The sequence below is a fragment of the Dictyostelium purpureum genome (assembly GCF_000190715.1).
Source record: "Dictyostelium purpureum unplaced genomic scaffold DICPUscaffold_73, whole genome shotgun sequence".
Classification (NCBI taxonomy): Eukaryota; Evosea; class Eumycetozoa; order Dictyosteliales; family Dictyosteliaceae; genus Dictyostelium; species Dictyostelium purpureum.
This window is the reverse complement of record NW_003519410.1, coordinates 35,868-49,185: the sequence shown is the minus strand read 5'-3', so window position 1 is coordinate 49,185 and position 13,318 is coordinate 35,868. Positions and strand designations below refer to the sequence as shown.

At 25.7% G+C, this 13,318-nt stretch overlaps 6 protein-coding genes across 6 annotated transcripts; 2 read left to right on the top strand and 4 right to left on the bottom strand.

Annotated features, from left to right (window-relative positions):
* Positions 1 to 10: 10 nt before the first annotated feature.
* On the bottom strand, positions 11 to 2,696 carry DICPUDRAFT_87197 (uncharacterized protein; the record flags this gene model as incomplete). Its single annotated transcript, XM_003286503.1, has 3 exons — positions 11 to 1,210; positions 1,276 to 1,391; positions 2,675 to 2,696. 3 exons carry the CDS (start codon positions 2,694 to 2,696, stop codon positions 11 to 13), a joined length of 1,338 nt encoding a protein of 445 aa, XP_003286551.1.
* An 864-nt stretch (positions 2,697 to 3,560) lies between these two features.
* DICPUDRAFT_31114 (uncharacterized protein) lies at positions 3,561 to 4,342 on the bottom strand (the record flags this gene model as incomplete). The annotated part of the gene is made up of 3 exons (XM_003286502.1): positions 3,561 to 3,869; positions 3,947 to 4,040; positions 4,113 to 4,342. 3 exons carry the CDS (start codon positions 4,340 to 4,342, stop codon positions 3,561 to 3,563), a joined length of 633 nt encoding a protein of 210 aa, XP_003286550.1.
* A 926-nt stretch (positions 4,343 to 5,268) lies between these two features.
* DICPUDRAFT_150543 (STT3 subunit of oligosaccharyl transferase) lies at positions 5,269 to 7,589 on the top strand (the record flags this gene model as incomplete). Its single annotated transcript, XM_003286518.1, has 2 exons — positions 5,269 to 5,471; positions 5,672 to 7,589. 2 exons carry the CDS (start codon positions 5,269 to 5,271, stop codon positions 7,587 to 7,589), a joined length of 2,121 nt encoding a protein of 706 aa, XP_003286566.1.
* A 165-nt stretch (positions 7,590 to 7,754) lies between these two features.
* On the bottom strand, positions 7,755 to 9,272 carry DICPUDRAFT_150542 (uncharacterized protein; the record flags this gene model as incomplete). The annotated part of the gene is made up of 6 exons (XM_003286501.1): positions 7,755 to 7,994; positions 8,072 to 8,179; positions 8,256 to 8,600; positions 8,670 to 8,870; positions 8,946 to 9,180; positions 9,253 to 9,272. 6 exons carry the CDS (start codon positions 9,270 to 9,272, stop codon positions 7,755 to 7,757), a joined length of 1,149 nt encoding a protein of 382 aa, XP_003286549.1.
* A 390-nt stretch (positions 9,273 to 9,662) lies between these two features.
* On the top strand, positions 9,663 to 11,919 carry DICPUDRAFT_150541 (uncharacterized protein; the record flags this gene model as incomplete). The annotated part of the gene is made up of 2 exons (XM_003286517.1): positions 9,663 to 9,833; positions 9,913 to 11,919. 2 exons carry the CDS (start codon positions 9,663 to 9,665, stop codon positions 11,917 to 11,919), a joined length of 2,178 nt encoding a protein of 725 aa, XP_003286565.1.
* Positions 11,920 to 12,111: 192 nt separating this feature from the next.
* Positions 12,112 to 13,034, bottom strand: DICPUDRAFT_150540 (uncharacterized protein; the record flags this gene model as incomplete). The annotated part of the gene is made up of 2 exons (XM_003286500.1): positions 12,112 to 12,263; positions 12,326 to 13,034. 2 exons carry the CDS (start codon positions 13,032 to 13,034, stop codon positions 12,112 to 12,114), a joined length of 861 nt encoding a protein of 286 aa, XP_003286548.1.
* Positions 13,035 to 13,318: the final 284 nt, after the last annotated feature.

The window sequence follows — 13,318 nt, the reverse complement described above, 5'->3', positions numbered from 1 at the left end:
ATTATTCATTTTAATGTGCAAGTTGTTGTTGAGAGGCTAAATAAGCAAGGGAACCTACAAAACCAGCTTGATAATCTAGAGCAACCTCATTTCTAACATAATCGGTACGATCATCTTTATATGAATCATCTTGAGATGGACCACCAACAAGAGAGCCAGTAATTAAATAAGTATTGTTGACTGGGTTCATAATGTTATTGGTTAATGAGTGATGAGCAGCACGATGATGTGGATTGATTGGATGGTTTTCTCCAACACCTACAACAAAAGATTGTTGATTTGGATTGTTACCTAAAATATAAGAGATTTGTTTAACAGTGAAATCGGTATATTTATCACCGCCATAGACAGACATTAAAAATGAGGTAGTAGCAGCATAACGACATGGGCTCCACATTCTAATCCAAGCTAAACCCCCTGGAGTATATGGAACACCTCCACCTGGTAACCACCAATTTAAGAATCCTTCGATATCTCTTATGTAGGTTTCATTACCTGGGAAGATTTGTGTTAAGAGAAGAGCTGCACCTGGTGCTTTAAGATCCCAATCGTGTGAGTTTGCTTGAGCCATTTTACCGACATCATATTCGCTATAGTATTGAACGGCTTTTTCTAAATAAGTTTTGTCGTTGGTAGCTTTATATAACCAGAGATTACCCCACACCAATTCATCGTTGTAGCCAGAGAATGAGTTGTAAAAGTTTTGTGCATCTGGGATACTGTTAGAGTAAACACCACGGTAGTTATCACCAAAGCTGTTGAGATCTTTTGAATGTTGAAGACATTTAGCAGCATAGTCACTATCGATATCAGTCATAATAATTGAACATACTGCAAGAGCTGCTGAGGCCTCTAAAGCCAATTCAGTACCTGGACTATTGGTATCGATAACATAAGTTGGACGATCCATGGTCATTAATTCTGGTGGGCCCCAATAGGCATGATCAGCATTAGCCTCACCGACTTGACCACAAAATGTGTTTGGTTCTATATGTGCTGCCATTAACCAATCCCATCCCCATTTTAAATCCTCAATATAAAGATTTGTAGCTCCACATTTTTCAATGGCATCTTTACTGTGAATATAACCCCAACCCAACATTGTCATTGCTGCAGATAATGGAAATCCGAATTTAACGTGATCACCAGCATCAAAATAACCTTTTGAAAGATCTCCATCACCATTTTCATCTGGTTGTGAATTGGGACTCTAAAAAAAAAAATTAATATTTATAAATTTGTTTTAATAAATATAAAAATAATAATAATATTTACAGCATCTTTTAAAGCAGAATTGCCTCTCCATGGGACATCATTATCAGGTAAACGACCTGCTCTATTATATTTATAAAACATAAGAGCAGTGTTTAATAATGAACAAAAATCGGTATCTCCGAATGGGTTTTCTGTAGTTGGTCTCTCTCCTCCATTAATACCAATACTAATTGCACTACTTGAAACTACTAGACCAAAAATAATTGCACCTATTAAATATTTTTTTAAATTCATTCTAAATTATATAAGAATAATTAGTATAAATGCAATTATTTATTTATGTGCTATATTTATTCTTTTACTTTAAAATTTATATTTATTAAATAAAAAATGAATTATTACAATTATAAATTAAAAAAAAAATATTTATATGAAAAAAATATTGTAAAAACTATAAAAAAAACTATAAATTAAAAATATATAATTATGCTAACCATCAAATAATTAAATATCAATACTAACCATTAATTATGTAAATTTGTTTGATTGGTTAGGAATTAACCAAGTGATTGTTATTTCCCATATTTTAAAGATCTGTATTGCCGTTGTGATTTATATTTTTTTTTCTTTAAGTGGGATATGATTAAAAAATAATTTAAAAAAAATAAAAAATTAAAAAAAATAAAAAAACAATTTTTTTTTTTTTTTTTTAAAAAAAAAACAAAAACTTTTTGAAAGATTTTTATTTAGGGCTAACCTTATCTTTTTTATTAATAGCAAATATCACAAAAAAAATAAAAAATAAAAAAATAAAAAATAAAAAAGGTAGTGGTTTACACAACTACTTTTGTTTATAATATTAAATTAAAATACATATTTTAAAAAGTCAACCAACTGCATATGTAGTTTATCAAGTGTGTGGGAATGAAATATAACGATAAAGTTTTATTGGGTTTTTTAATAGTGTTTACTATTTTATCATTTTCATCATGTGTTATAATAATATTTGCTGATTTAAGACCTAGTGTAAGTAATATTTTATCAACTTTTATAAATATATGTCGTTATGGTGATGATGATGATGATTATTATTATTTTTTATTATTTTTTTTATATTTAAATATACTAATCAAACTCTTATTAACTACTATAGATGTTATACGCCAAAACATATATACCCACAGAATGTCATGTATTAGATCGCTATATAATATCAGAAATAGAGTATGGTAGATGTGTAGAACTAAATAGTCAAATTTGGTGGTATGATAAATTAGGAGAAAACGATTTTTATTTATATGTTGTACAAAAGGAACACCATCGACATCTTTCACCAACAACATCAGCATCCGGCAATTCAATAAGTGGAAGCTATAGTAGTAGTAGTAATAGTAGTAGCAGTAGCAATAGTAATAATAGTAGTGATAGTAATTCGATATCACACGAAAGAAGATGCTACCAAGGTTTATTTTTTGTGTCATATCAAATACATGATAATCAAATAATTGAATCAAATATATCAGGTGTCTGGAGCTCTAACCAAGACTGGGTAGATCAATATTTAAATGTTTTTGATGTAAGCTGTTTAATTTTTTAATTGTTTTATATTTATAGAATTACTAACCTATAACTAATCCTATAATATAGTTGGGGGATTATTCAAGCTGTTTTTATCAATCAGAAAATAATTATAATGTTAATTGGTTTGGACCAGCAAAATATTCAATATTTAGTATAGTTGGTATATCGGTTGGCGGTGGATTTACAGTATTTTGTATAATTTTAATATTCTACTTTTGTCGTAGACTCTCTAGAAATACCAAAATGGGCTATATTAGCGTATCTCCCGACGGAACCCATATTATTTATTAAAATAGTATCGATAACCATAATGCAAATATTTATTTTTTAACAAATATTATATATATAGTATAGTATATCTAAAAACTAAATAAAATTTTTTAAAGAATGTGCATATTAATAACAATGCACTTTATATTTTGTAAATAAAATACTTTTTTTAAATTTTTTCTTTTTTTTTATTTAGTTTTTTTATTGTTTATTTATTAAGCGTGTATATATTAAAAACTATAAATATTAATTAACAACTTGTTCTATATTGTTTTGATTATTTATATTATCTTCATTATTATTCTCATTATTTTCATTGTTTTCATTATTAATATCATTATTATTGTTGTTATTTTGATCATTATTTTGATGATGATTATCAACTATAGCTGGCTCTTGTGGTCCATCCATCAAAGTTTTTCTATAAAGTAATAAATAAAACATTAATATCAACTACTATATTTTTATGATGCTTTGGTAAATAAAAATACTACTTACAAAAATTGGGGTGTTTTTAAAATTCTTCTATTACTGACAAGTGGGTACATGTCCTCCAAGAAATAATAAATGTGACCTGCAACTGCACCTAAAATATCTGTAGTTAAATCGTGTTTGAATAAATAACCCATTATTAAAATAACCCATGGAAGGTATGGTGCACTAAATGTGAATAAACCTAAAAAACTAATGTGCATATTTGGATTTCTTCTGCTCCAAACATAAATGACCATGAATGCTATTGATGGTGCTAAAAATAATACTTTGGTAGTAATTTTGGTATAAAATAAAAATGCATTCATAACCTAGTTAAAAAAAATTATAAAATATAATAGTTAGAATGAATGGTACTTTTCTTTGTCAATGAATATGAATGACTTACTAATAATAAAACTGATCCAAATATCCACATGAAAAGATAATCGGCAGATCTGCCTCTGAATGATGATTCTTCTAATAATCTACTATGTCTAACTCTATAATTTAGAAAATAAAATGTTAGTATAAATCTATGTGGGAAAAAGATGTTCGTTGTCATGAATACTTACAAAAAATACATATGGAAAAAAAAGTTCATCCCTATCTCGTCATAGAAAAAGAAATTTGTAACTAATCTCCAAACTTCAAACTTGCTAAATACAAGTGGGAAATTTAAATATAATCTTAATGGGCCTACAACACCAAGATATACACTTACTGCTGTAACGACACATCCTGTCATATATATTTTTGTAACAATTGGTAAATTTTTATACCAGTCTTCAAATGGTTGTGCCATTGTTTTAAATACTATTTGATTTATACAAATGTTATATTACTAAGAATATATATAATAAAAAAAAAAATAAAAAATAAAAAAAAAAAGCCAATACAAAAAGTATTATTAAAAAACAAAATATAGTAACAATATCACTTTAATATTATTAACTACAAGAAATATATTTATATATGTATATTTTAAAATTTACAGATTGATCCTCTATGATAATAAAAAAAAAAAAAAAAAAATTAAAAATAAAAAATTAAAAAATTAAAAAATTAAAAAATTAAAAAATTAAAAAAAAAAAATAATTTTTTTAAAATTATATTTTTAATTTTTATATTTGGCTATATATATAATGACGCATCACAAAATTTGAAAATAATTATCTCTTTTTTTTTTTTTTTATAATTCAATAGCTCTCTTTGGATAGTGTTGGTTCAATTTAATTTTTTCATATTTGAGTATTTAAAAACTTGGGTATATGTAAATATTACATAATACACTTTATTTTGGTATTGAAAATACCTACTATATTATTCATTGTTGTGGATCATAAAATAGAAGTCAAATTACTTTATAAGTAAATAAGATTTAAAATATTAGAAAAAAAAAAAAAAATAAAAAAAAAAAAAAAAAAAAATCAATAACTTCCCCTTTTTTTTTTTAATTTTTTTTTCAAAATTTTTTTTTTTTTCAATTTTTTTTAATTTTTTTTAAAATTTTTTTATAATTTTTTTTTTTTTCAAATTAATCAAAATCACACAAGACATTGTTGTATTTGTATATATTTAATTTAAAAAACTTTTTATTTATAATTAGAGATAATTTTAAATATCGTTTTTTTCCATCCAACTTTTTTCTTTTCAGAAAATTTGTATATAATAATATAAAATTATTTAAAGGAAAAACCAAAAAATATAATACAACATACATATATAAAGATGAAAAAATCAGAAAAATCATCAACAGCCACAGTTGGTGCTTCATCAAATGTTCAAGTTGAAGCCATTAAAGAAACACCAAATAAAGACAATCAAGAATTTTTAATTAAAGTTTTGATTCTTTCAGTTATTTATGTTTTAGCATTTTCAACCCGTTTATTCTCAGTATTACGTTATGAAAGCGTTATTCACGAATTTGATCCGTAAGTTAGTCAAATAGTCAAAAAATAAAATATAGATATAAAAAAATAAAAAAAATAAAATATAGATATAAAAAAAGAAAATATAAATAAAATTGGAAAAATAAAAATTAATTCAATAATTTATAATAAAAAAAAAAATCAACCCATGTACATACAAATATACAAATATTAATATTTCTTCTTTTTTTTAAAAATTATAGATATTTCAATTATAGATCAACAATTCATTTAGTTAAGGAAGGTTTTTATAGTTTTTTAAATTGGTTTGATGAACGTTCATGGTATCCATTAGGACGTATTGTTGGTGGTACCATTTACCCAGGTTTAATGGCAACAGCAAGTGTAGTACATTGGGCACTCAATTCATTAAATCTCACAGTCGATATTAGAAATGTTTGTGTTTTATTATCACCATGGTTTGCATCAAATACAGCTATGGTCACTTATAAATTTGCAAAAGAAATTAGAGACACACAAACTGGTTTAGTTGCTGCCGCTATGATTGCCATTGTTCCAGGTTACATTTCACGTTCAGTTGCAGGTTCATTTGATAATGAAGGTATTGCTATTTTCGCTTTAATTTTCACTTATTATTGTTGGATCAAAGCTGTCAACACTGGTTCATTAATGTGGGCTGCTATTTGTTCATTAGCTTACTTTTACATGGCCAGTGCTTGGGGTGGTTATGTTTTCATTATCAATTTAATCCCACTTCATGCCTTCTTCCTTTTACTTACTGGTCGTTACTCCCATCGTCTTTACATTGCCTATAGTACCATGTTTGTTATGGGTACCATTCTTTCAATGCAAATCAACTTCATTAGTTTCCAACCAGTTCAAAGTTCAGAACATTTAGCTGCCATTGGTATTTTTGGTCTTCTTCAATTATTTGCTGGTTTACAATGGTTCAAGAGTCACTTAACCAATGAAGCCTTCAAGAAACTTCAACGTTTTGCTATTTTATCAGTTTTATCAATCGCTGGTGCTATCCTTGTCATTGGTACCGCCACTGGTTATATCTCACCATTCAACGGTCGTTTCTACAGTTTATTAGATCCAACTTATGCTCGTGATAATATTCCAATTATTGCTTCAGTATCTGAGCATCAACCAACCACATGGGCTTCTTATTTCTTTGATCTTCACATCTTAGTTTTCCTTTTCCCAGCCGGTTTATATTTCTGTTTCAGAAAACTCACTGATTCCAACATCTTTTTAATTCTCTATGGTGTTACTTCAATTTATTTCTCTGGTGTTATGGTTCGTTTAATGTTAGTTTTAGCTCCAGTTGCCTGCGTTTTAGCTGCTGTTGCCGTTAGTGCCACTCTTACCACCTACATGAAGAAATTAAAGGCCCCATCATCCGATCAAAACAATACCAAAGAATCAGGTGGTGTTATGGTTGCTGTTCTCACTGTTCTTTTAATCCTTTATGCTTTCCATTGCACTTGGGTTACCTCCGAAGCTTATTCATCACCATCAATCGTTCTTTCAGCCAAACAAGGTGATGGCAGTCGTGTAATTTTCGATGATTTCCGTGAAGCTTACCGTTGGATTGGTCAAAATACTGCTGATGATGCACGTATTATGTCATGGTGGGATTATGGTTATCAATTATCAGCTATGGCAAATCGTACCATTTTAGTTGATAACAACACATGGAATAACAGTCATATTGCTCAAGTTGGTAAAGCATTTGCCTCATCAGAAGAAGATGCCTACTATCAAATGAAAGCATTAGATGTCGATTACGTTTTAGTTATTTTTGGTGGTCTTACTGGTTACAGTAGTGACGATATTAACAAATTCTTATGGATGGTTAGAATTGGTGGAAGTTGTGATCCAACTCTTAAAGAAGAAGATTATCTCACCGATAAACAATATCGTATTGATAAAGGTGCTAGTCCAACAATGTTAAACTCGCTTATATATAAATTAAGTTACTATCGTTTCTCAGAAGTCCACACAGATTATCAAAGACCAGCTGGTTTCGATCGTGTAAGAGGTGTTGAAATTGGTTATAAAGGTTTCGATTTAACATATCTTGAAGAAGCCTTTACTTCAGTTCATTGGTTAGTTAGAGTTTATAGAGTAAAAGATTTCGAAAATAGAGCTTAAAATAAATAAATAAAATAAATAAATAAAATAAATAATTAAAAAAAAAAAGATAAAAAAAAAAAAGTTATAAATTATAAATAATAAAATATAAATTTTTAAAAAATATAGATTTTTAAAAAAAGAAAAAAGAAAAACAACTGTTTATATACAATTTTTGTTTGTTTATTATTTAATTAGTGGAGTTTTTTCAGTGGCAGTAACCTCAATTTCAATATCGATAGATGATAATGGAACACCAGAGTTTGGTGGAATCGAAGTTTGAATTGGAATAGAAACTAATGGAGGATTATTAATATACATTGGTTGTAAAACACCTGGTACTGTTGCTGAAATTACTTTCTTTTTTGTACAAAGTAATGAGAAAGTTGGTCCATTGCCGCAATCGAGTGGTGCAAAAATGTTAAGCTGTAAAATACAAGTAGCTTTTATTAGAATCGATTGATATTTTATTTTTAAATTTATAAATAGTAGTTTATACTTACATAACCTCTTGGGAGATCAAATCTTGTTGAATAAAAATTGAATGAGATACCTCTATTTGAATACATTTGGTTATACTTAAAATTTAATCTATTTAATTTTGTATCAAACTAAAATTTTAAATTAATTAAATTAGTAATTATACATTTTTTTTTTGGTGTGGTTATTTTAGTAAAATATACATACCTCTCTTCTATATTTAGCTCTTGAAACTCTTAGCCAGATACTTGCTGGTATAATTAAAAGAACTCCGACCAAAATCAAACAAAGGAAACAAGAAGCAATGAAAAAATTCCAACTTTTGCTATTACTTGTACTGACTAAAACGGCATTGTAATCATCAAGAACTGCTTTATATTCTTGTGGTGTTAAATAATTGTATAAAGCAAATGGAAAACTTTTGTTGCAGAAACCTTTCCAGCCTGGATAATTTAGAGGGGTTACTTCTGAAGAAATTAATAGACTTCTTAATCTTGGATCTGTTGGGTGGTACGATTGTTTATGTACATCTGGATTTACTAATGGAATTGACTATAGAAATAAAAGAGGTAAGCATTTGCAATTTTAAATATTTTTTTAAATGCACTTATTAATACTTACACCTGAATAGGTATCTAATAAAACTGAAAGGAATCCTGAGGCATTAAAAGTGTTTGCAATATTAATTGGTTTGCTTAAATAATCTGGATATGAAATTTCTAAGGTAAAACATGCTTGAGATCTATGATAAGTTATTGATACACCTTTAACACACAATTGAGAATTAAGAGATGAAAGAACTTTTTTTAAATCATCTTCTGCCTGTTTTTATATAAAAAAATAATGTTAATGTTTTAAAATTTTTATAAAAGCTATAATAATTATTTTAAAATTTACTTTTGATTTAAACATTTCCCAACGAACAATTCCGACAATAGCCATAATAAAAAAAACTATAAGACCAATTAAAATAAAGAGTGGGGCAATAAACCAAATTGATATGTGGTTTCTAATCATGTTTTGATTTATAATGGTAATTAACATATCCCATTCTTTTAATGTTAATATACCATTAAGTTCTATCGGAAAGTCAATATCATACCCTCCGATAGTTGATGCTGAATGCTTGGGTCTAAAAATAAATAAATAAAAGTTGTAAGTTAAATTTGTTTATTATTTAAAAATTGAATAATAAAACACTTACCTTATTATAATTCTACCCATTTAAAACAAATATTATCTTTTATAAATGATTCCTATGTGCAATTTAAATTAAAAAAAAAAAAATTTGGGAAAAGTAAAATAAAAATAAAATTTTTTTTTTAGATTCACAATTTTTTTTTTAAAAAGATAATAACGCTTAAATATTTAGGTTGTGAATATTGGCACATTACTTTTATTTTTTTGTATAAATAGAAATAATGACTAGGTGGTTTTTTATTTATAGATAAAGAAGGGATTGTTAAAAGTTATATAATATATATAAAAATAAATAGTTTTTTATTTATATTTATTTATAAATTAGAATTTTTTTTTTTTTTTTTTTCATTTTCATTTTTTTTTTTTTTTTATAAATTTTTTTTTTTTATTTATTTTTTTCAAAAAAATGAACAAATGCAATTTGAACAAAGTATAGAAAAATTTAGAAATATTTTAAATAAAAATGAAAAAGTAGAATCAAAATATGTGCCTTGGGATTGGATATTTAAAAATTTAATTAAGCTTTTAATTGAATATTCCGATGGCAGCACCATTACAATTATTAAAACTGAATTGTTTTTAAAGGTAGGTATACTTTCGTTAATACATGTTTATTTATTAAATCAATTTTTATTTATATAATTTTGTATTTTATTTAATATAGTGGGGTATCGAAGGTGTAGAGGTTTTATTAAATTTAAATAATAACAACAACAATACTAATAATATTTACAATAGTAACAATAATAACGACGATAATGAAATCATTTATAAAAAACCAGTATCACTTTATATGTCATTTAAAAGAGAGACCATTCCATTTGATACAGTTATCGAAACAAATATCAAATCAATTGTCAAAAATGAGGAGGAGTTTAATTACAGCGAGGAGTTATCAAAGAGTCATACTTGTTCTATTCTATTGGAAATAGGTGATCAAAATTATATCAATCAGTTGTGGCTCCACCCTAAATACCATTGCTATATAAATGAGTATTTTGGCGACTCACCTTTAATTTCTATTGGCAGAAGGATTAGATTTACAAATACACTCCAGCAATATTCAAATATAAAAAATAAAATAGATAATAATGATGGTAAAAATAATATAGATATTAATAATAATAGAAATAATACAGATAGTGCAAATAATGCAGATGGCGATAACAACAATGAGAGTAATAATAATAATAATAATAATAATAATAATAATAATAATAATAATAATAATAATAATAATAATAATAGTAAAACTAAATCAAAAAAAGAGCAACAGAAAAAAGATCAAATTATTATGCCATCAAGAGTTTTATCATTTTTATTGAATGATATTCAAGAGTTATCATATAGTGAGAGAATGAACCATTTTAAATTATCAAATATATTGAAGTTAAATATCTTCCCCAACGAAACTACCGTATTATGGCTAAAGGTTAATAAGATATTTAAAGTTAAACACGAAGCCAATGAAATAAAATGGAATCGTACTATTCCCTACGATGATTTCTTAGGCCACAGTATAAAACAGGTTGTAATGCTTTCAGAAGTTAGAGAGAGTTGGAGAAAAGATAGTGATCAGCTTTATCAAGTAGAGTTAATTTTCTGGGATGAATTGGTTGGTTTTGCAAGGTTATTACAAAAAAACGAAAAAATTAGATTAAAAGGTGTATTTTTTAAATCTATAAATGATAATATTATAACTCTAGAATTTTTACCAACATCATCTATTTCAATTTTATCAGATACATCTAAAATTAACAATAACAACAACAGCAATAATAATAATATAGATAATATAGATAATATTAATATAGATAATAATAGTCTTGAAGAGTATGAAAATAAAACCGAAATTAAAGATATAAAGAGTAATGGAAAGAGTAATGTCTCATTGTTTTCAAGGGTTTATAGCGTTGACTATTCAAACTATCCAAATGAAATTATAGTTAGGGTTAATCAAGAATCAAATTTAAATCAATTTTTAGATATTCATTTTAGACAAAGTAATATTGGTATAACGTTTAATAAAGATAAATTTGAAATTGGTCAATTGGTTTATTTTAATAATTTGGATATAGAATATAACAATGATAATATAATTGCATTCTTTAATAATAATAGAGTTAATAACCCATCAAATTTTATAATAGTTTCAAAAATTCAAGGTATTTTAACTACCAAATTTCTTTATAAAAGTAATTTAAAATTAAAGGATTTAAACAGTCATTTAAACTCTGTTATTTTATCAACTATAGTGGGCGTAAACGAAGGCAATGAGCCATTTTTAAAGAAGGTACATTCAATTTGTTCGGGTTATGGCGATTTGGTATATGATAGTAATGGGCAATGTAGATGTAGTGAATGTAATAGAACCATTGTTGATCCATCTAGCGAAGTAACAAATAATTTTAATTTATATTTTAAATTAAAGGATGGTGGTGAACCAATCGAGTGTGCAGAAGCTAATAACGAGGCCAACAATTTTAAAATTTATGCAACTTCCGATGTAAATTTACAACTATTACAAATTAATCAAATGGAATTAGAACAACTTTCAAATGGAAATAAAAAGAAATTGGTAGATTTATTAAAAGGGTGTATGTTTTATTTTTCTGTTTCTAAAGTTAATAAGAACGAGTTTAGAATTGATTCATGCATAAATCACCAATAATAAATAAAAAAATAATAACTAATATATATTTTACTAAAGTAATGTTATAGAAAATATTTATTAATCTCTTAATAAAAAAATTATTTGTTTGTTTTATTTGTTTCATTTGTTTTATTTTTTATTTTATTTATTGAGCTTTTTGTTGGAAGAGTTTACTGACAACAAAAAAAAAAAATAAAAAAGATATTTTATTTAATCATTAAATCCAAAACGTTCGCTTTCTTTAATATCTAATATATCTTTAAGATGTTCATTTCTTCTAGCTAAAACTTTTACATCATTGGTTTCGATGGTGTTTCTACCAGCATGACGAGCAAATGTTATTAAGTCCTTGGCAATAATATCTAGTTTTAAAATAAAAATTAGTATTTTTTGTTAATGTTTTGTATTTTTTACTATTACTTACCTTTTGTAATTGAATAAACAAGTTCTGATAAAGATGAAACGACTTCGTTTGAAATACTACAGTTTAGTTCATCAGATTTTTCTTCTGAAATTTTAGCTACAGAGAAATGAATGGCTTGCTTAACTTTATCAATACCAGCGGAATCTAAATTTGTATTTCTCTTATTTTCATTGTTGATATTGTTATTACTTTTATCATCATTATTATCATTATCTTTGTCATTACTATGGTTGTTGTTGTCGTCGTTTTTTTCTTTTCTTTCATTATTTATTCTGTCTCTGTTCTTGTTAAAAATATCTTCATCATCATTTGAGTTTTCAATTTCATCATCAAAAATTGATTTATTGCTAAATTTACTGTGATTTTTTTTAAATATTAATGATGATGATGATGATGATGTTGATGAAGTGGTTGTGGTTGTGGTAGTTGTGGTTTTTTGTTTATTTAATTGTGGCGCTTTTTTGTCATAAATATTTTCTGGTTCATCTTCAGTTGAAGAGCTGTCAGTATCATTTAGATTAATTAAACCAGTTTTTTTAAAACCATCTGATGTTCTTGATTTTTTTGTTGATTTTGCACTTGATGTATTTGTTCTTTTACTTTTTTTATTTGATTTTTTTTTTAATTTCTCTTCCCTTTCACCTTCACTAAATGTTTTGTATAATGTTCCACCTTCTCCATCTGATATATTGTCGTCATCAAAATTCATTTTACATCTTATAAGAAAAAAATTATAAGATAAAAATATAAAAATATATAAAAAAAAAACTTTAATTAAAAGAAAAAAAAAATTAAAAAAAAATGGAGGTTGATGGGTACATCCAAAAAATTATAATTTTTTTTTAAAAAAATTTTAAAAAAAACATTTTTTATTTTTTTTTTTATTTTTTTTTTTATTTTATTTTTTTCTCGATTGTTAATTTTAAAATTATCATTTTGTTATTTTATAAAACCAAAAATAATACATTTTTTTAATATAAACATATATTAATC